Source organism: Watersipora subatra, chromosome 9 (assembly GCF_963576615.1).
Source record: "Watersipora subatra chromosome 9, tzWatSuba1.1, whole genome shotgun sequence".
Lineage (NCBI taxonomy): Eukaryota > Metazoa > Bryozoa > Gymnolaemata > Cheilostomatida > Watersiporidae > Watersipora > Watersipora subatra.
In genome coordinates this window covers 37,856,117-37,880,452 of record NC_088716.1, presented here as the reverse complement: position 1 = coordinate 37,880,452, position 24,336 = coordinate 37,856,117, and the positions used below count along the sequence as shown (strand labels likewise).

The 24,336-nt window shown below is 34.5% G+C and overlaps 2 protein-coding genes, 1 long non-coding RNA gene and 1 other non-coding gene across 4 annotated transcripts in view; 2 read left to right on the top strand and 2 right to left on the bottom strand.

Annotated features, from left to right (window-relative positions):
* The window catches only part of LOC137403895 (serine-protein kinase ATM-like), a 96,479-nt gene that overhangs the window by 60,508 nt on the left and 11,635 nt on the right, over nucleotides 1–24,336 (top strand). The window lies entirely within an intron of this gene.
* LOC137404091 (uncharacterized) lies at nucleotides 6,100–8,025 on the bottom strand. The gene is made up of 4 exons (XM_068090247.1): nucleotides 7,871–8,025; nucleotides 7,371–7,531; nucleotides 6,884–6,949; nucleotides 6,100–6,419 (listed from the first exon to the last, which is right to left on the bottom strand). Exons 1-4 carry the CDS (start codon nucleotides 8,023–8,025, stop codon nucleotides 6,100–6,102), a joined length of 702 nt encoding a protein of 233 aa, XP_067946348.1.
* On the top strand, nucleotides 19,098–23,681 carry LOC137403897 (uncharacterized). Its single transcript, XR_010979630.1, has 4 exons — nucleotides 19,098–19,168; nucleotides 19,560–19,701; nucleotides 22,359–22,537; nucleotides 23,445–23,681. It is a non-coding gene; the product is annotated as an uncharacterized lncRNA (long non-coding RNA).
* On the bottom strand, nucleotides 20,498–20,570 carry Trnah-aug (transfer RNA histidin (anticodon AUG)). The gene has a single exon. It is a non-coding gene; the product is annotated as a tRNA-His (tRNA).

Genomic DNA, 24,336 nt, shown 5'->3' with positions numbered 1-24,336 from the left:
ATAGTGAAGTGAATGTTAAACATAATGAAAGTATTTCTGAAATATATTTGCCCACGAGAAGGAAAAAACTCTTAAAAAATTGCCTAATTTCATGAGTTTACTCCTATCTAATGCTATCTCCATACTGAAGTATTCTTTTTTATTGTTCATCTGTTAAGTGCATGTATGTGATACAAATCATGCACACATATACTGTCATACCTCAACATACACCTGTCCCAACATACGAGTAATTGGAGAGTATTCTATAAATAACCAATCCTCTTTAATGAATATTCAGTTTTCCATAACAGTTTGCTAATATTAAGACACTGAAATAGCTCCATTAAATAGTTTGAATTTATAAAATCAAACTGTTAATAAAAAGTTATGTTTTTTATAACTTTTGCCGGTAAGTCTGAGCTTTAGAATTATGGTTTCAAAATATATCCCAAACTATAGACAATTCACAGTATAATTTGTCAAAGACGTGAATGAATATGTAAACTACAGTATTGTAAGGAAGAAATGTGTAGCATACAATGTATATAAATTCATGAAAGTAAAGTATTTTTCTAAGTTTAGTATATCTAACAGGTCAGACCCTCCTGTGACCACACCAATATGCCGTAACTCCACACATACTCACAAGTGTGTAAACGTGTTGGGGTGTGAAGAGCCCAAAATCGTCTTTTGCATTGGTTCTGACGGGCGGCTCTACAAGCAACTTTGTAAGGTGTGTTGATGACCATGTCATTATTTACAAAGGTTGAAGTTTGGAAATAACCAAAAAAGCCAACATACTTCGAGACACAATTGTTTGAGTTTTTCAAAGCATCACAGGCTCATCATTCAGCTAAAAAGCTTGTATATAACATGCTGCTAGATACCGTTAAACGGCTGTCTACCTGCCTAGCTTATCAGGCTTCTGAGTTATAGGGTACTGAAGTTCAGCATGCTACTTTAAAAATGTTTTTCAAATTGGGCTGTGATTTCCCACTTATTACGCTTGTGTACTGTTGACATGATATTGTCTAGATCAGGTCTTATCCAAGTCTATACTATTGACATTCATCATTTACTAGTGACAAGGTTTCATGTCATGGAAGATTTATTCTTTACTAAACTCACAAGAACATTCAGTCACATTCTTTTGATTTTGTCTCCAAATGAGCGCAACCCCAGTGGGATTTTCTAGGTTTCTCCTCTGTTACAATGAATCACTCTACTTTCTTGCCTACTCACTTGTTAAAAACCTTTTATATCTGACTGTTCGATCTCACTGGCTGGCTACAGCGTCGAGAAGATACTCATCAAAATGCTGTTATGCAGCAAGTCTTTTTATTGATTAATGAGCTATTTTGGGCAGAGCAGTCTACCCAATCGATGAACATCAGAACTTATAAAATGATATCTTTGAGCTAAAGTTCTGGACTTCCAGAATGGTGTGAGGGGCCTATTCCAGTCGGTAGGATAGTAGACCTATTGTTGGGGAGGTTAAGAAAAACAAATATGACAGATGTTTAAATAGAGGACTTTGAATAGTGCAATTGTGAGGACATTTGTTGCCAAGTCGGTCACTCTGAGAGGTATAGTGTTACAACTGTTTTTTAAGGAACTATTATATGAATAACACACATTGTTATAGTTATTGTATGTGTAGGTATATGGCTGGGCTATACCACTGCTAAAGGAGCTCTCACAAGGTACCATCCTGAGGCTTGGTCAGCATCCAAGTGTAGAGAAAAGGTAAATCTATTACAGCTCTCTAGAGATGTTCATATCTAAGTTACTAGTCTATGTAAATCTATCTTTACGTATACTTACTGTATATTTTTTGTATCTTTTTGATTTTGAAGAGATAGTTATAAGGTGATGTCAGCAAATAGTTTCATGAAATGTTAATATTTCAAAAATAGATATTTTTAGATCCAGTCTGCCAGTCTCTTTGCCATTCCTGTCTGAATAAGGCAAGTCACCAGTGCAAACCAGCTAAATGTGGACATTTTGACATATATTTTTGACATATTGAGTTATGACTTAGCCTCGGTGGTGATGTAACACTCTTTTCCCTTCCTATTGATGTTTTGTCTTCTCTCTTTGAGAAGTGTTTTAGACTAGACTGTGAACTACATCAAAAACATTGCTTGTGAAAAGGTCTGAAAGAGTCTCCCTTAAGCATTAATGCTTATCATTTCTAATACTTTGGTTAAAGCCATGTAGACTCTCTATTTTATCAATCTATAATTTTTATAACCAGTTTAACAGTATAGTATAGAAAAAGTTAATATAAGTTGTCTTTCTTTCAATACTGACAAATGGTTAGGTTTTATTACTCACAAAAGTAACCACTTTTATTAAAGAAGGACAACTCCTCAACTTTGTAGTATCTAAATCGTAAGACGACATACTTAACATGCCCATTTGTCCCGTTTTTATCTACCAAATCTGAGTTCTGAGACACTCATTGTGTAATGTTAGATGTAAGACTGTCTGTGCACCCTCAGAATTATCACCCTGATACACAATTTTTTTACCTTACGAAGTAGAACATGATGATGTTTTCACCTCACCATACGGATCTTATTTCACCATAAGAGTTCAGCAAAATTTTCGCCCGAGTTCAACTTTGGCAGTCGGTGTGCTTATTACGTACATCAAATTAACAAAGACACCGAAATGCTGTTATACTTTCATTTCTTATACTTTTGTTAGATGGCTTTTAGTTATACTCATTGACTACCAGATGGCTGGATATTTGGTATTTCTTCTAGTAAAACTAAATAAACTGCTTTGGCTGAACTTTTTTCATTAAAGGTTTAATTATCCAACCATCAGATTTTACAAAGGTTAACCAATTAATTACATAATTTGGAAGGTTAACTAACCAATCAAAAGATTCTTAAATGGTTTACTAGCAAAGCAGCAGCTTCCAGAAAGTTAGTCAACATCGAATCATATAGGGCCTATACACCTTCAAATACATATTAGTGACGCTTTCCATGATTGGTTCATTTAGCTAACTATTCAAACCTTGGTAGGTAAGTTTTTACAACAATTTACTCTACTAGTAATATTAGTAGAATGTTATTAATAATGTTGAGTTGTATGTAGACAGTACAACACTCACAGAGGCTATCACTGATGAAATAGGATGATAGGCTACAGTGTAGCAAGTATCAGCAGGCAGCAAATGCTCTTCTCAAGGTGAGACACAAGTTGCAGGGTTACGGAGCAGAACTCACAGCTCAGTGTTAGCGGGCAAGTTAACTACCTCATCCAGCAGGCTACTGACCCGTGCAATCTTGCTAAACTCTTCTGTGGCTGGCAGCCTTTCTTTTAGTTGAGTTATTGCTCTTCTGACAGCTCTCATTACAAAAAGGTAAAAATGTTGATTTTCCTTCATGCCAATAGGCTGAATATCTTGGTTAGTGAAACTACCTCTGATACTTTCTGCTTTCGTCATAATTAATTATATTTTTTTGGGGATGCTAGTTTTTTGTTTTGAGTAACAACTTTTTTGAAAACTTTTAATTCGTTACAAGTTTATCTTCATAAAACCAAGCCAATCGATAATTATGAGTTTTGGCTGTAATCTCTAATGCTGTTTGCACTTTAAATGCATTTCATGATAATAAACTAAAATTTGCTTTTTAGATATCTTGACTTATAACTTTGCCAATATTTGACTGTATTGGCTGCTGGTAGTACCACCCAATTTTATTGATCAATTCGATTGGGTTACCGTTTAGATAAATATCCAATAGCATTTAGTCTTTTGCAAGTTAAAAATCCAAAATGTCAGGCATGCTCTAACTCTGCTTTGTGAGGTGGCATCTAAAAGAGGCAAGTAGAGGCATCTAAAAGGCAGTAGCCTGTAATTTGTAGTGATTGGTTGATAGAAACAAGTTTATTTTTTCAACACTTAATATGAGTGATGGCAGGGAGAGCTTCCTGTGGTGAGTCTTTAAGGTGGAGACCATTCTTAACAAACTATTTATTGATAGCTGACTCAACTGATCATGGAAGAAATATCATTAAACAGACAGAGATAATATAAATATTGAAATACCCTAGGACACTTATATTTCGCTAGTATTTAGTTTCGTGAGTAGCACACAAAATAAAATTTTGCTGCAACTTAATTTCGCGGCTCTGATGAGTGCGAAAATATAGTGATGTGAAAATAAATGCAGTGGAAAAAGCAGATTACATTCCTCAGGTCCAGTTTGCTAATAAGAAAAAAATTCAATTTGGGACTAGTTCGTATTTGTAAACCAAAGGTTGAAATGTGTGGGTGAGATCGGCAATTTGATCACTTGCTGCCATTTGTTTCTTAGACTATCAATGATGTCTAGGTCCCTCCCGCTGTGACTTTCACACTCGAATCTCAAGAAGAAAAAAATAGATAGGTAACAACCAACTTCACAACCAAAACTGTGTAACCCTTACGCTGCCATAAACGCATTTATGCGTTTTCTAGGGGCCACTGCCATAAACGCATTTTTGGACTTTCTCAGCAATTGTTTGGCAACCTGATTTTATTATTTGTTGACCACATAACCCACGGTCTTTAAGTGTATTATGAAATTGACTGTGTTGTCCGAAGATTTTTCTATAAAATCAGCCTAAAACAACGAAGCAATTTTAAACTTTTGTCTGAGAATTTCTAATCTAAAAACGAACATTTTTCTGTGAATTCATTAACTACCCCTCGCGAGTCATAAAACAGGTAATTAGTTGTTGATGAAATAATAGCCAATTTAGATTTTCGTGATTATACAGACAATTAAAGTAAAACTTGAAAAAAACTATACATATCATGAAGCAATATCGGCAATTTCGGTAAAATGGCTGGCACTAGGCCGGTAGTGAATTTGTACATGGCTGGCAGTGGAAGAGATAATGTGGTTGGACATGATGAGGGTTGATATTGTTTTTGGTTGGTAATAAAATTCATCACTACAATAATTATTCTGCAATTTTATGACTTCACCTACCAGACTTTCATCTTCATCAGTTACAAATTCGGTGACTAAACTGATATAATCTTAATTTGCTTTGCCATGCTGCTCAGTCGGTGTATTAGCTATAATGAGTTTACCAGAAATTTCCCATTGATCCCAACCACAGACGAAATTTGCCTGCATTTCTAATATGACGATTTTATTGTGGATATCAATGAACAAAGCTATTTAACTTCGCGTTTTCGCTCGTTCAGTTATGGATAGTTTAGTTTCGCTCATTAAATTTTCGCGAGAGGATGACACCGCGAAAACGCGAAAGTTAGATGCCGCGAATACATAAGTGTTCTAGGGTAAGTTGAAACTAGTATCTCATTAGTTACCAAATAGCTTATCTACCTAAACAAGGTGAAATGTGCTTGACATCTCTGTAACCTTGACTTTTACTTTAGGAACATATTTACTACTGTATGGTTTTGTATTTAAGGACATATGGGGATCTCTAATAACTTTCTAGGGATTTGTTTCTATGTCTTACACTGCTCATTCACAACTGAATCTAGTAAATATAGTCTCAATTCTTATCAAATTTGCAGTGGCTTTCCACCAACTTTTGTAAATAGCGCTATAGCATGAGGGAAAACTTTTTATATTTTAAATAAGATGTCCTACCCAGCCACAGAAATCAATGATTCAAGTAATAATAATAATAAACCTCAAATAATATAGTTTATAAACAAGTTTGTAGAGCTTGAAGGATGTATTCTGAACACGATGAAGACCGTTAAATACGGTTGAGTTAATTATACAACCTGATGCAGGAGAGTACAACTCTTGCTCCTAGATCATTGGCTTTAAAATCCACTTGTTTGATGGATGCATATGTGATGCTTTTAAATGAATAGAAGTTATTTGTTTCGCATGACACGACTCTGTGTATGAAATATAACTAATACTGAGGAGTGACGCTGCAGCCTTCTCAGACAGGTTCAGGTGTCAGAAAATATCTGCCACCTGAACAGCTATGCATATGTCTATGACATCAGTTCACTAAATATGAACAGACACAACCCCTTTTAGCAACGATAACATAATAATATATTTGGCTCTGCATCGCAGTCCCAATTAACTAAAGTTCATAAATAAACAGATGAAATTAAGAAAAACAACCAAAACATGACAATAGGGTTTGTCTCGCGTTACGTTTCTTAGGAATACGGACAGCGTCATCTGTTGGTAAAGGCAGCAAGTCCTCAACAGTTGCCAATTCACTGTCCACCTTTTTCTCACACATACCAATTGCATCGGCACAACCTTTTGGTTCCATCTCAAGCTCATTTGCATTATTTCGATTCTTTCCTCCATCACCTACTTCATCAGCATTCATATCTCTTGCAAGAGTGTTAGCAGGTTCTGCACCATGATTGTACATTTCTATGGCTGTCATGTTCATGGTTGACTTTGTCTTAGTTCTTCCTGTACAAAATATTGGAAATATTTTGTAACATCTAAACTACAGGATACGATGTCACGGCATAGTTTTAACCAGTCATTCAAAGGTCAAAAGTACAGAACAGTGAGAAATAGAAAACGTAGGTGCAATAAGAACCCACATGTATGCGCAGTAGCATAGCTAGTCATGGTGCTGGCCCCTAGTTAGCATTTACCGGTAGTTAATTTTATTTAAATAAAAAACGAGTATTCGAGTGACTTGAGGAGGTGTTGTTGAAGCTCAATCTTCTCAAATTGCTTGTTTGTCGGGGCTTAGTTGACAAAGAGTGCCATACTGTCACTACATAGTTTCGACCAATCACATAAAGGCATTTCTACCTTGCTATTAACATCCATAGCTTGACATGTTATTGCTGCTAAAGTCATAACTTTTCAGTGCACTTGTTAATAATAATAACAGTAACAATATAATAATAAATATGACATACTTGAATCTTTCTCTTTTCTCAGACTAGGTCTGTTTGCCTGCAGCTCATTCCAAACTGGACTAATGCCTGAAATCACCATAAGGTATGAAAATATTAAGTTCTCCGCAGGAAAACACATAGTTCACCATAAAAAACCTATTTGTGGTAAATCTAATCGCATCAGTTTCATACCAAAACAACAGACAAAAATGAAACTGGCAACAGGTAGCTCAACATATTTACTAACACAAGTTTATTATTGGTTGAAAGAGTTATAATCCAAAAAACTTGGATTATCTTGTACTTGTACTTTTTTAAATATTGTTAAAAATGGGCAATAAGCTCGAGTGATCAGCACAGCTTTGAAATGTTTCATAAGCAAATTATACATAAAGTTCAAAGTGATTATTAAAAAGTCGAATATAAACCTATATCTTGGTAATTTAAGTCCTAAGAATTTTCTATACTTTCAGAGAACCATAAATTTTGTTCATGTTTTTCAACTCACAGGCTATTTCATGATCATGAGGTTCCTCTTCTTTAATAACCTCCAACTTTGAATCAGGAATATTGAGTCTGAGAGATTTTCTGAACTTGGCTTTTTCTGAGTTTTTCTTCACATCTTTTCTTAACTGAGAAACCGCTCCTGACATCAGCTCTTCTATATACCTACAATAACATGTATTTTGTGAGTTGATAATATCGGTGTGTATGCTTGCATCATAGATGTATATCCAAAACACCTCGTAGTTTTCTAGGAAGGATAAGACAATTACGCAGTGATGTTTCATACTCCCATCGCATCATCATGTGTTACCTCAGGTCATAACGTAACTCCCTCCTTAGTATAACCATAAAATTAACATAAGTTCATCTAACATCAATCCGTTAATTGTAAACTTGCTCATGAAGCTTGAAAAAGTTTACTAAATATTAAGTTGAAGAGAGACTAGAAGTATATGGTACGTAGCACAACATAAAGTCATTATATATGTTATATAAACTTGCCAAGGTATGACATAGAGGAGGGTGATTGGAAGGATGACCCAAGTCAGCAAACTTAGCACCAGAGTAAAAACTACTGCTGCTATAACTTGTAGCATCATCATATAGAGTATCAGTAACAGAGGAGAGACAGCGTAGACAGCAATGTTAAAACGCATCTTGCTCGTTTGAAATCCAAACAACTAGCAGAATTGATTGTTGGAGTAACGTTATGACATCATAGCCCATTGTTAGAAATCCTTTGCTAGAATCATACTAGTGCTAGTAGATATGTGGAATATTAAACATTCAAATCTCTAACAACAATTCCACTGTGCTCTTAATAGTGCTGATATATAAATATAATATATAAATTAGTCTCACTATTTTAAAGAACTTTGGAATTTAGTTTAAATCATAAAGTGTTCAAATTTTCAGATTGTTATGCAATTATTCTAATCATACAGCTGCACATATATTTCATTTTCATGTTACTATTAGCTGTATTCTCTACTCACAATTGTCTTGTGTAATTTATAACTGTGGTCACTTCAAAGGCCTGCATGGGTATTTACAACTTTATAACCAATTCACCAGTTTAGTAAACAATTCATGTAACCAATTCATTGCTTAAAGTACACTAGAGGGTAGTTTATTAATAGAGGGTGAGTGCAAGACTTCCCTTCAGTTGATAAATGTTAGCATTAATTTCTCTTTAGTACATACTAACAGAAGTAACAACTGGTGCTTTACTAGTCATTAGCCTGTGCTAGTAGTAGTTTATTAATAGAGGGTGGGTGCAAGACTTCCCTTCAGTTGATAAATGTTAGCATTAATTTCTCTTTAGTACATACTAACAGAAGTAATAACTGGTGTTTTACTAGTCATTAGCCTGTGCTAGTGGTAGTTTATTAATAGAGGGTGGGTGCAAGACTTGCCTCAGTTGATAAATGTTAGCATTAATTTTTCTTTAATACATACTAACTGAAGTAACAACTGGTGCTTTACTAGTCATTAGCCTGTGCTAGTAGTAGTTTATTAATTAGAGGGTGGATGCAAGACTTCCCTTCAGTTGATAAATGTTAGCATAATGTTATGTTGTAGCTAGAGTCTTTCAATACAAATATCCAAATACTGCCCACACCATGCGTTTGATGAGATATTTACAATGAGTTATGGGTATCTAATGGAGGAGTAAAAAACCAATACTGAGGTATCGATATAAGAACTCTTTACTTCCAGTTGATAGAAGAGAAGGAAGACAGAGATGGAGATAGAACACACTGCTAAAGGAGTGTGAAGAAAGAGGTTATGAACCATAATGCATTGCAACAGAAGGTGAAGGATAGAGCAGGATAGAGATATTAGATTAAATCAAAATGAGGACAAACATTGTCACTCTAATGGGCTGTTACATTAATGACTTTTACTTTTATCACAACTAATTGATATTTCATATTTTTCCCGAATTATAATTTTGAGTTTTAGCCATAATAAATAACATTGATGTTGGAGTCTTTTATTATATTGCATTCATGAGAGATGAATTCATGCCGAATGCTTGCTTTTAAATTAGTAACAACACATAAATTTTATAAAATTGACAAAAAAATACATTGCTTTGCAAAAAGAAAAAGTTTAGACCAGATATAACAAAAGCCTGCTACAAACGAACAAACGATAATGATACGTTTGACTGTAAAATATTGTATGTTTTACCCTATTGTCCAGAATGAAGTTTAAAAAGAGCCTGAGCAGACCAGAGAGTGCAGCATCACATCCTAATGAGCACACAATCCTGCAGCTATGACACACAGTGGCAGGTGGTTTGACTATACATGAGCAGGAGGAAAGTGGAATGATCTTATCCAGTGTAAGTTGTAAATGTGCAGGGACATACATCCCTTCACTTATAAGATATATATACATGTATGTGGTTAATAAATAATTGTATAAAGTTATCTGTGTGGGGTAAGGTGCAGACAACCCTAAAATAACTATTTCTGCATAATCCAAGGCTATAAACAATACTATGTTGTACCTATGTTCTGCTTGTTTTTGCTAATAGTCCAACAAAGACTTTAAAAAAATTTTGGGTGTTTCATCTGGTACTGAAAGTAACAACCCAATTAAATGGTAAACCTTAGCTTGCACTTTAAACTTTGACATAAACCCAGGCTCATCAACCATTTTGGCTCCAAATGATGTTAGCTGAAAGCGGCTGTTGTATGATTAACTAGGTATGTACCTTGCTAGCGTTGATGGTAAACTCTGTCCGATTGTTTGCACAGAGGAACAGCTTCTCTAGCTTCTGCAATACACTTCTTGCTTTGTTCTAGCCATTCATGACACTAGGTACTTGTTCCTGATTGTCGTACAACTCCTTTGCACTTTCTGTCTTTGCTGCGTCGTGTCTCAGCTTGTTCCAAAGTTTCAGCTGTTTATAATTTTAAAGACAATTCTGAAGATTCTGGAGGAACTAATTGTTCAAATCAAAAAAATCCTATATCAACTTCCTGGTAGCCATTTCCGCGATCCAAATTGTGTTACTATTGACTCAGTACTCTAGATTCTTTAGAGCCGTCGGCTTTCAATAGCGAAAGAGCTAAACAAATTTATATTGACCATAAAAAACTTGGTTTAAAGTAACAAAAAGTTGAATGTTGACCTTGATGGGACTCGAACCCACAATCTTCTGATTCATAGTCAGACACCTTATCCATTGGACCACAAGAACAGATCTGAAGTGTGGAAAATGTTTTGTTTGAGAAGTAATTATGTATTGATGTTTGTGATCTGGTCTTTGAAGGCTGTCTAGTTCAGCCAACCAGAATAGACGAACAAACACACATTCTCGATATACATATTTTATATAGTAGACTAGCTGTGCTACCCGGCGTTGACCGGGTAATAAAAAAGTCTTTGGTCAAAAAATTGATTTGTATTTAACATATAACAACATTTACCATTCTAACTTTCAAACTACATATCATGAGAAAAGTGCTTTGTGTAATTGAAATAAATTAATAAAGAAAATAAAAACAACTGTAAAAATTTTCAAACTTTGTCAAACAACTTTTAAACTTCATATTATGAGGAAAATGTTTTATGCAGGTCAAATAATTAAAAAAAATAACGGCTATAAAAAAGGTTTAGAGGTAATTGTGAAATAATTAGCAAGTAATAGCTAAATTAAGTCGGTTTTGCTACGATTACAATTAAAGATGATTCTGTAATGATACAATAAATATGAACTCAGAAAACAAAATAAAAATCTTGAATATGTAGAATTAATAATAACAATTCTTGCATAGGAGTGTGTGTGTGCGTGCGAGCGAGCGTGTGTATAAAAAAGGCTACTGTTTAATCTAAACTTTGAATACGACGATTTGGAAACAATATAATTGTCCTCGTGAGAAGAATTGGCTTTGACCCAGATATAGTAATCGAACCTTTCTTAACAGAAAATATTTCTTAACAGGAGCATCGTAGCGCGTGGCTGCATCAGTAAAATAATCAGTGTGCACTATTAATAGCAATAGCCAGAATGACAGACACACATACTTTTAGAAATGTATATATATAAACTTATTATTTGATATATAATAACTAGTGTTTTGGTTTTGCAGGTACTATAGAATCATGATAATATAAAGACACATCTCAGTTCAGTTTAGTGTATTGTTAGCTAAATAACAGCAATAATATTGTGACTAAAGATATAGAGTTGTCATGACAGCATGTGAAGGATATCATGCCAGTGAGTAACACAATATGATACACAGATAGTACTATACCTTCTCCAAAAAAATACAGATGACAGTTTATATGACTTCTTTTGGACATTTACTAAATAGGAATGTCTCATAAAAACAACTATTTATCTCTAAACCAATATGTCTAACTTAACAAAGAGTAAAGGTTTGACCATGAACTTGAAGATCTTAGCTGACATTCACCAAGTCTACAACTATCAATATTTCTTAACTTAACTAACACAAAGTTCTGGTCAGTTCAGTTCTCAGCAGAGTCATTATCTTTGTGACCGATCTTATTGGTACAACAAAAGTAAAACTGTTCCTTTGCTTTGCTCACATACGTAGGATTCAATAATGCATAAAATACAATGTTGCCTATGCCAAATAGAGACTGCAATGTAGCACTGACTTGTGTTACTATATACATTACCAGTCCCAATGAGCTATTGGAAATATCTGTAGTATGTCTAAAATTACAAACTTCCTTGAGATCAGGCTGGGCTGATAGAGTGCATCTCTAGATTTGTAGCTTGTCCCAAAATAATTCTTACTGGTTTTGATTCCGTTTCATTTATAACTGTCATAGGTTTGCGACCAAACTTAGAAATCGTGCTGAATTACAATAATATCACTATCTACCTGATAAATGCAAATGCTGTATACTTATGTGTAATATTGGGACACCTTGATACACAATTAGTACTTCTACACTTGTATGTTGAGGTATGGCTGTATTCCATTTCTATTGCAGGAGCTGTGAGAAGACACTTACAGAGTTGAAGAGTTCTGACAGGGTTATCAGTACAACATTGCAAGTTCTAATAGATGATCCTCTCCTTGACTGGACTCTCTCTGCAAAAAGTTACAAGAAAAACAGAAAAAACAGAAAAAACCGACACAAGTCTTGTTAGCCACTCAGTAATTTCTAGTAAGTTTCATCAGCCAATCAAAACATGTAGAGAGTTTAATTATCGATCATCAGATTTTACATAAGTTAGCCAACTAATCACATAATTTGGAAGGTTAGCTAGCCAATCAAAAGAATCTTAAATGGTTTACCAGCAAATCAGCAGCTTCCAGAAAGTTAGTCATCATGGAATCATATAATCACCTTCAAACACCCAATGGTAACACTTTCCATGATTGGTTCATTTAGCTAACTATTCAACCCTTGGTAGGTAAGCTTTACAACAATTTACTCTACTGGTAATATAACTAGAATGTTGTTAATAATGTTGAGTTGTATGTAGACATTACAACACTCACAGAGGCTATCACTGATGAAGGTAGGATGGTACGGTACAGTGACAGAGACAGTAGCAAGTATCAGCAGGCAGCAAATGCTCTTTTCAAGGTGAGACACAAGTTGCAGGGTTATGAGCAGAACTCACAGCTCAGTGTCAGCAGGCAAGTTAACTACCTCATCCAGCAGGCTACTGACACCTGCAATCTTGCTAAACTCTTCTGTGGCTAGCAGCCTTTCCTTTAGTTCAGTTAATGCTCTTCTTACAGCTCTCATTACAAAGAGGTAAAAATGCTGCTGCTGCTTCATAGCAATAGGTTGATTATCTTAGACAGTAAAACTGCCTCTGATACTTTCTGCTTTTCTCATAATTATATTTTTTTGGGGATGCTAGTTTTTTGTTTTGAGTAACAATCTTTCTGAAAATTCCAAATTCGCTACAGGTTTATCTTCATAGAAGAAACCTCACTATAATTATGAGTTTTGGTTGGATCCTTAATGTTGTTTGCACTTTAAATGCATTTCATGATAATAAACTAAAACTGGCTTTTGAAATATCCAGCTTAACAGTATAAAATAGAAAAAGTTAATATAAGTTGTCCTTCTTTTAATACTGACAAGTGATGAGGTTTCATTACTCACAAAAGTGACCACTTTTATTAAAGAAGGACAACTCCTCAACTTTGTAGTATCTAAATCATAAGACGACTTACTTAACATCCCCATTCGTCTCATTTTTATCTACCAACTCTGAGTTCTGAGACACTCATTGTGTAATGTTAGATGTAAGACTGTCTGTGCACCCTCAGAATTATCACCCTGATACACGATTTTTTTACCTTACGAAGTAGAACATGATGATGTTTTCACCTCACCATACGGATCTTATTTCACCATAAGAGTTCAGCAAAATTTTCGCCCGAGTTCAAATTTGGCAGTCGGTGTGCTTATTACGTACATCAAAATAACAAAGACACCGAAATGCTGTTATACTTGCATTTCTTACAATTTTGTTAGATGGCTTTTAGTTATACTCACTGACTGCCAGATGGCTGGATATTTGGTATTTCTTCTAGTAAAACTAAATAAACTGCATTGGCTGAACTTTTTCATTAAAAGTTTAATTATCCAATCATCAGATTTTACAAGGGTTAACCAATTAATTACATAATTTGGAAGGTTAACTAACCAATCAAAAGATTCTTAAATGGTTTACCAGCAAAGCAGCAGCTTCCAGAAAGTTAGTCAACATCAAATCATATAGGGCCTATACACCTTCAAATACCTATTAGTGACGCTTTCCATGATTGGTTCATTTAGCTAACTATTCAACCCTTGGTAGGTAAGTTTTACAATTTACTCTACTAGTAATATTAGTAGAACGTTGTTAATAATGTTGAGTTGTATGTAGACAGTACAACACTCACAGAGGCTATTATTGATGAAGATAGGATGATAGGCTACAGTGACAGAGACACTAGCAAGTATCAGCAGGCAGCAAATGCTCTTCTCAAGGTGAGACACAATATGCAGGGTTACGAGGAGAACTGACAGCTCAGTGTCAGCAGGCAAGTTAACTACCTCATCCAGCAGGCTACTGACCCGTGAAATCTTGCTAAACTCTTCTGTGGCTGGCAGCCTTTCTTTTAGTTGAGTTATTGCTCTTCTGACAGCTCTCATTACAAAAAGGTAAAAATGTTGATTTTCATTCATGCCAATAGGCTGAATATCTTGGTTAGTGAAACTACCTCTGATACTTTCTGCTTTCGTCATAACTAATTATATTTTTTTGGAGATGTTAGTTTTTTGTTTTGAGTAACAAACTTTCTGAAAACTTTTAATTCGCTACAAGTTTATCTTCATAAAACCAAGCCACTCGATAATTATGAGTTTTGGTTGTAATCTCTAATGCTGTTTGCACTTTAAATGCATTTCATGATAATAAGCTTTGCCGATTTTTAAATTGGCAATTCTAAAATTTGCTTTTTAGATATCTTGACTTATAACTTTGCCAATATTTGACTGTATTGGCTGCTGATAGTACCACCCAATTCAATTGATCAATCTGATTGGGTTACTATTTAGATAGATATCCAATAGCATTTCGTCATTTGCAAGTTAAAAACCCAAAATGTCAGGCATGCTCTAACTCTGCTTTATGAGGTGGCATCTGAATGAGGCAACTAGAGGCATCTAAAAGGCAGTAGCCTGTAGTTTGTAGTGGTTGGTTGATAGAAACAAGTTTATTTTTTCAACACTTAATATGAGTGATGGCAGGGAGAGTTTCCTGTGGTGAGTCTTTAAGGTGGAGACAATTCTTAAAAAACTATTTATTGATAGCTGATTTAACTGATTATGGAAGAAATATCATTAAACAGACAGAGATAATATAAATATTGAAATAAGTTGAAACTAGTATCTCATTAGTTACCAAATAGCTTATCTACCTAAACAAGGTGAAATGTGTTTGACATATCTGTAACCTTGACTTTTACTTTTGGAACATATTTACTACTGTATGGTTCTGTATTTAAGGACATATGGGGATCTCTAATAACTTTCTAGGGATTTGTTTCTATGTCTTACACTGCTCATTCACAACCGAATCTAGTAGATATAGTCTCAATTCTTATCAAATTTGCGGTGGCTTTCCACCAGTTTTGTAAATAGCGCTATAGCATGGGGGATTACTTTTTATATTTTAAATAAGATGTCCTACCCAGCCACAGAAATCAATGATTCAAGTAATAATAATAATAAACCTCAAATAATATAGTTTATAAACAAGTTTGTAGAGCTTGAAGGATGTATTCTGAACACGATGAAGACCGTTAAATACGGTTGAGTTAATTATACAACCTGATGCAGGAGAGTACAACTCTTGCTCCTAGATCATTGGCTTTAAAGTCCACTTGGTTGATGAATGCATATGTGATGCTTTTAAATGAATAGAAGTTATTTGTTTCGCATGACACGACTCTGTGTATGAAATATAACTAATACTGAGGAGTGACGCTGCAGCCTTCTCAGACAGGTTCAGGTGTCAGAAAATATTTGCTACCTGAACAGCTATGCATACGTCTATGACATCAGTTCACTAAATATGAACAGACACAACCCCTTTTAGCAACGATAACATAATAATATATTTGGCTCTGCATCGCAGTCCCAATTAACTAAAGTTCATAAATAAACAGATGAAATTAAGAAAAACAACCAAAACATGACAATAGGGTTTGTCTCGCGTTACGTTTCTTAGGAATACGGACAGCGTCATCTGATGGTAAAGGCAGCAAGTCCTCAACAGTTGCCAATTCACTGTCCACCTTTTTTTCACACATATCAATTGCATTGGCACAACCTTTTGGTTCCATCTCAAGCTCATTTGCATTATTTCGATTTTTTCCTCCATCACCTACTTCATCAGCATTCATATCTCTTGCAAGAGTGTTAGCAGGTTCTGCACCATGATTGTACATTTCTATGGCTGTCATGTTCATGGTTGACTTTGTCTTAGTTCTCCCTGTACAAAATATTGAAAATATTTTGTAACTTCTAAACTACAGGATATGATGTCACGGCATAGTTTTAACCAGTCATTTAAAGGTCAAAAGTACAGAACAGTGAGAAATAGAAAACGTAGGTGCAATAAGAACCCACATGTATGCGCAGTAGCATAGCTAGTCATGGTGCTGGCCCCTAGTTAGCATTTACCGGTAGTTAATTTTATTTAAATAAAAAAACACAACGAGTATTTGAGTGAATTGAGGAGGTGTTGTTGAAGCTCAATCTGCTCAAATTGCTTGTTTGTCGGGGCTTAGTTGACAAAGAGTGCCATACTGTCACTACATAGTTTCGACCAATCACATAAAGGCATTTCTACCTTGCTATTAACATCCATAGCTTGACATGTTATTGCTGCTAAAGTCATAACTTTTCAGTGCACTTGTTAATAATAGTAACAGTAACAATATAATAATAAATATGACATACTTGAATCTTTCTCTTTTCTCAGACTAGGTCTGTTTGCCTGCAGCTCATTCCAAACTGGACTAATGCCTGAAATCACCACAAGGTATGAAAATATTAAGTTCTCCGCAGGAAAACACAAAGTTCACTGACTTTACCATAAAAAACCCATTTGTGGTAAATCTAATCGCATCAGTTTCATACCAAAACAACAGACAAAAATGAAACTGGCAACAGGTAGCTCAACATATGTATTAACACAAGTTTATTATTGGTTGAAAGAGTTATAATCCAAAAAACTTGGATTATCTTGTACTTGTACTTTTTTAAATATTGTTAAAAATGGGCAATAAGCTCAAGTGATCAGCACAGCTTTGAATGTTTCATAAGCAAATTATACATAAAGTTCAAAGTGATTATTAAAAAGTCGAATATAAACCTATATCTTGGTAATTTAAGTCCTAAGAATTTTCTATACTTTCAGAGAACCATAAATTTTGTTCATGTTTATTCAACTCACAGGCTATTTCATGATCCTGAGGTTCCTCTTCTCTAATAACCTCCAACTTTGAATCAGGAATATTGAGTCTGAGAGATTTTCTGAACTTGGCTTTTTCTGAGTTTTTCTTCACATCTTTTCTTAACTGAGAAACCGCTCCTGACATCAGCTCTTCTATATACCTACAATAACATATATTTTGTGAGTTGATAATATCGGTGTGTATGCTTGCATCATAGATGTATATCCAAAACACCTCGTAGTTTTCTAGGAAGGATAAGACAATTCCGCAGTGATGTTTCATACTCCCATTGCATCATCATGTGTTACTTCAAGTCATAACATTACTCCCTCCTTTCCTTAGTATTAGAACCATAAAACCAGCATAGATTCATCTAATATAAATCAGTGAATTGTAAACTTGCTCATGAAGCTTGAAAAAGTTTACTAAATATTAAGTTGAAGAGAGACTAGAAGTATATGGTACGTAGCACAACATAAAATTATTATATATGTTATATAAACTTACCAAGGTATGACATAGAGGAGGGTGATTGGAAGGATGACCCAAGTCAGCAAATTTAGCACCAGAGTAAAAACTACTGCTACTATAACTTGTAGCATCATCATATAGAGTATCAGTAACAGAGGAGAGACAGCGTAGACAGCAATGTTAAAACGCATCTTGCTCGTTTGAAATCCAAACAACTAGCAGAATTGATTGTTGGAGTAACGTTATGACATCATAGCCCATTGTTAGAAATCCTTTGCTAGAATCATACTATAGTGCTAGTAGATATGTGGAATATTAAACATTCAAATCTCTAACAACAATTCCACTGTGCTCTTAATAGTGCTGATATATAAATATAATATATAAATTAGTCTCACTATTTTGAAGAACTTTTGAATTTGGTTTAAATCGTAAAGTGTTCAAATTTTCAGATTGTTATGCAATTATTCTAATCACACAGCTGCACATATATTCCATTTTCATGTTACTATTAGTTGTATTCTCTACTCACAATTGTCTTGTGCAATTTATAAATGTGGTTACTTCAAAGGCCTGCATTTGCTATTTACAACTTATAGATTTACTGTACTAAAATAGGTCAATAAGTTAAAGGTTTCTCTTCCCGAAACGTTGAATATTTTTGTTAAAATATTATATAGATAGGTCCATATGTTTGTGACTGAATCTTATATAACACTGAGTCTGACACTTCAAGATCTTAGGCTAACAGTAAAAAATATGCATGTAATTATTGTATATTATTTATTAAGTCCTAATGTACTCATAATTATTGTATTCTTATTCAGGATTCTGACAGATTATATTTAGGTTTAGCATATTCTACCTGAGACTACAGACTACATTTTTACTATTTTTCCTTTATTACAGGATTTATTAAAAGTTTATTCTTGACTTTTTATATATTCCGATATTTAGCTTTTACATAATGCTTAAAGTATTCTAGACTGCATGTAACCAATTCACCAGCACATGCCTATAGTACACTAGAGGGTAGTTTATTAATAGAGGGTGGATGCAAGACTTCCCTTCAGCTGATAAGTGTTAGCATAATGTTATGTTGTAGCTAGAGTATTTCAATACCAATATCCAAACACTGCCCACACCATGCGTTTGATGAGATATTTACTATGAATTATGGGTATCTAATGGAGGAGTAAAATCACCAATACTGAGGTATCGATAAAAGCACTTTGTAAGCACGATATAAGAACTCTTCTCCAGTTGATAGAAGAAAAGGAAGGCAGAGGTTGAGACAGAAGAACACTGCTAAAGGAGTATGAAGAAAGAGGTTATGAACCATAATGCATTGCAACAGAAGGTGAGGGATAGAGCAGGATAGAGATATTAGATTAGATCAAAATGAGGACAATCAATTGTCACTCTAATGGACTGTTACGTTGATGACTTTTACTTTTATCACAACTAATTGATATTTCATACTTTTCCCAAATTATAATTTAAATTTTTTATCCATAATAAATAACATTGATGTTGGAGTCTTTTGTTATATTGCATTCATGAGATGCCTTCATGCCGAATGCTTGCTTTCAAATTAGTAACAACACAAATTTAATGAAATTGACAAAAAATTACATTGCTTTGCAAAAAAGAAAAGTTCAGAACAGATAAAACAGAAACCTGATAAAAACGAACAAACGATAATGCTACGTTTGACTGTAAAATAATGTATGTTTTACCCTATTGTCCAGAATGAAGTTTAAAAAGAGCCTGAGCAGACCAGAGAGTACAGCATCACATCCTAATGAGCACACAATCCTGCAGCTATGACACACAGTGGCAGGTGGTTTGACAGTACATGAGCAGGAGGAAAGTGGAATGATCTTATCCAGTGTAAGTTGTAAATGTGCAGGGACATACATCCCTTCACTTATAAGATATATATACATGTATGTGGTTAATAAATAATTGTATAAAATTATCTGTGTGGAGTAAGGTGCAGACAACCCTAAAATAACTATTTCTGCATAATCCTAGGCTATGAATTTTCAGATACCATGTTGAACTTATGTTCTGCTTGTTTTTGCTAATAGTCCAACAAAGGCTTTAGAAAAATTTTGGGTGTTTCATCTGGTACTGAAAGTAACAAGCCAATTAAATGGTAAACTTTAGCTTGCACTTTAAACTTTGACATAAACCCAGGCTCATCAACCATTTTGGCTCCAAATGATGTTAGCTGAAAGCAGCTGTTGTATGATTAACTAGGTATGTACCTTGCTAGCGTTGATGGTAAACTCTGTCCGATTGTTTGCACAGAGGAACAGCTTCTCTAGCTTCTGCAATACACTTCTTGCTTTGTTCTAGCCATTCATGACACTAGGTACTTGTTCCTGATTGTCGTACAGCTCCTTTGCACTTTCTGTCTTTGCTGCGTCGTGTCTCAGCTTGTTCCAAAGTTTCAGCTGTTTATAATTCTAAAGACAATTCTAAAGATTCTGGAGGAACTAATTGTTCAAATCAAAAAAATCCTATATCAACTTCCTGGTAGCCATTGCCGCGAGCCAAATTGTGTTACTATTGACTCAGTACTCTGGATGCTTTAGAGCCGTCGGCTCTCAATAGCGAAAGAGTTAAAAAAATTAGTATTGACCATAAAAATCTTGGTTTAAAGTAACAAAAAGTTGAATGTTGACCTTGATGGGACTCGAACCCACAATCTTCTGATTCATAATCAGACGCCTTATCCATTGGGCCACAAGGACGGATGTGATGTGTAGAAAATGTTCAGTTTGAGAAGTAATTATGTATTGATATTTTTGATCTGGTCTTTGAAGGCTGTCTAGTTCAGCCAACCAGAATAGACAAACAAACACACAACCTCGATATACATATTTTATATAGTAGACTAGCTGTGCTAGCCGGCGTTGACCAGGTAATAAAAAAGTCTTTGGTCAGAAAATTGATTTATATTTAACATACAACAACATTTACCATTCTAACTTTCAAACTACATATCATGAGAAAAGTGCTTTGTGTAATTGAAATAAATTAATAAAGAAAATGAAAACAACTGTAAAAATTTTCAAACTTTGTCAAACAACTTTTAAACTTCATATTATGAGGAAAATGTTTCATGCAGGTCAAATAATTAAAAAAGATAACGACTATAAAAAAGGTTTAGAGGTAATTGGGAAATAATTAGCAAGTAACAGCTAAATTAAGTCGGTTTTGCTACGATTACAATAAAAGATGATTCCGTAATGATACAATAAATATGAACTCAGAAAAAAATAAAAATCTTGAATATGTAGAAATAATAATACCAATTCTTGCATAGGAGTGTGTGTGTGTGCGTGCGTGCGTGTGTGTGTTTGCGTGCGAGTGTGTGTATAAAAAGGTTACTGTTTAATCTAAACTTTGAATACGACGATATGGAAACAATATAATTGTCCTCGTGAGAAGAATTGGCTTTGACCCAGATATAGTAATCGAACCTTATGAGAAATATTTCTTAGCAGGAGCATCGTAGCGCGTGGCTGCATCAGTAAAATAATCAGTGTGCACTATAGCTATAGCCAGAATGACAGATACACATACTTTTAGAATTGTATATACAATGTATATAAATTTATTATTTGATATATAATAACTAGTGTTTTGGTTTTGCATGTACTATAGAATCATGGTAATATAAAGACACATCTCAGTTCAGTTTAGTGTATTGTTAGCTAAATATCAGCAATAATATTGTGACTAAAGATATAGAGTTGTCATGACAGCATGTGAAGGATACCATGCTAGTGAGTAACACAAGATGATACACAGATAGTACAATACTTTCTTCAAAAAAATACAGATGACAGTTTATATGACCTCTTTTGGACATTTACTAAATAGGAATGTCTCATAAAAAAAACTATTTATCTCTAAACCCAATATTTCTAACTTAACAAAGAGTAAAGGTTTGACCACAAACTTGAAGATCTTTGCTGACATTCAACAAGTCTACAACCATCAATAATTCTTAACTTAACTAACATATAGTTCTGGTCAGTTTAGTTCTCAGCAGAGTCATTATTTTTGTGACCGATCTTATTGGTACAACAAAAGTGAAACTGTTCCTTTGCTTTGATCACATACTTAGGATTCAATATTGCATAAAATACAACGTTGCCTATGCCAAATAGAGACTGCAATGTAGCACTGACTTGTGTTACTATATACTTTACCAGTCCCGATGAGCTATTGGAACTATCTGTAGTATGTCTAATGTTACAAACTTCCTTGAGATCAGGGTGGTCTGATAGAGTGCATCTCTAGATTTGTAGCTTGTCCCGAAATAATTCTTACTGGTTTTGATTCCGTTTCATTTATAACTGTCATAGGTTTGCGACCAGATTTAGGAATCGTGCTGAATTACAATAATATCACTATCCACCTGAAAAATGCAAGCGGTGTATACTTACATGTAATATTGGGACACCTTGATACAAAATTAGTACTTCTACACTTGTATGTTGAGGTATGGCTGTATTCCATTTCTATTGCAGGAGCTGTGAGAAGATATTTACAGTGTTGAGGAGTTCTGATACGGTTATCAGTACAATATTGCAAGTTTCAATAGATGACCCTCTCCTTGACTGGACTCTCTCTGCAAAAAAGTTACAAGAAAAACAGAAAAAACAGATAAAAACCGACACAAGTCTTGTTAGCCACTCAGTAATTTCTAGTAAGTTTCATCAGCCAATCAAAACATGTAGAGAGTTTAATTATCCGATCATCAGATTTTACATAGGTTAGCCAACTAATCACATAATTTGGAAGGTTAGTTAGCCAATCAAAAGATTCTTAAATGGTTTACCAGCTATTCAGCAGTTTCCAGAAAGTTAGTCATCATTGAATCATATAATCACCTTCAAACACCCGATGGTAACACTTTCCTTGATTAGGTCATTTAGCTAACTATTCAATTGTTGAGTGCCAAGTTTATCCTACTGCAACATGTGATATGTACTGCATCACTTTATTAAAATACGTTACTTCTAGGTCAACTAACCAATAGCATATTTTAGACGGTTAACTAGCCAATCAAAGTATTTTTGAATGATTTACCAGCAAATCAGCAGCTTCCAGAAAGTTGATCAGCATTGAATCATATAATCACCTTCAAACACCCAATGGTAACACTTTCCTTGATTAGGTCATTTAGCTAACTATTCAATTGTTGAGTGCCAAGTTTATCCTACTGCAACATGTGATATGTAGTGCATCACTTTATTAAAATACGTTACTTCTAGGTCAACTAACCAATAGCATATTTTAGACGGTTAACTAGCCAATCAAAGTATTTTTGAATGATTTACCAGCAAATCAGCAGCTTCCAGAAAGTTGATCAGCATTGAATCATATAATCACCTTCAAACACCCAATGGTAACACTTTCCTTGATTAGGTCATTTAGCTAACCATTCAACTGTTGAGTGCCAAGTTTATCCTACTGCAACATGTGATATGTACTGCATCACTTTATTAAAATACACACTATGTTACTTCTGCTTCCTATTGTAAATTTTTACAACAACTTACTCTACTGGTAATATAACTAGAACGTTATTAATAATGTTGAGTTGTATGTAGACAGTACAACACTCACAGAGGCTATCACTGATGAAGATAGGATGATAGGCTACAGTGACAGAGACAGTAGCAAGTATCAGCAGGCAGCCAATGCTCTTCTCAAGGTGAGACACAAGTTGCAGGGTTACGAGCAGAACTCACAGCTCAGTGTTAGCGGGCAAGTTAACTACCTCATATAGCAGGCTACTGACCCGTGCAATCTCGCTAAACTCCTCTGTGGCTGGCAGCCTTTCCTTTAGTTCAGTTATTGCTCTTCTTACAGCTCTCATTACAAAGAGGTAAAAATGCTGCTGCTGCTTCATAGCAACAGGTTGATTATCTTAGACATTAAAACTGCCTCTGATACTTTCTGCTTTTCTCATAATTATGTTTTTTCCGAGATGCTAGTTGTAGGTAACAATCTTTCTGAAAATTCCAACGTCGCTACAAGTTTATCTTCATAGAACAAACCACACTATAATTATGAGTTTTGGTTGGAGCCTTAATGTTGTTTGCACTTTAAATGCATTTCATGATAATAAACTAAAACTGGCTTTTGAAATATTTTGACCTATATTTTTGTCAATATTTGACTGTATTGGCTGCTGATATTACGATTCAGCTTCAATTGATCAATCCTATTGGGTTATCATTTAGATAAATATCCAATAGCATTTAGTCATTTGCAAGTTAAAAACCCAAAGTCTCAGGCATGATCTAACTCTGCTTTATGAGGTGGCATCCAAGAGGCAGTAGCCTGTAGTTTGTAGTGATTGGTTGATAGAAACAAGTCTATTTTTTAGCACTTAATAAGAATGATGGCAGGAAGATTTTTGTGATGAAAGTTTAATGTGAAGACAATTCTTAAAAAGTTATTGATAAATAGCTGGCGTAACTGATTATGAAAGAGCTT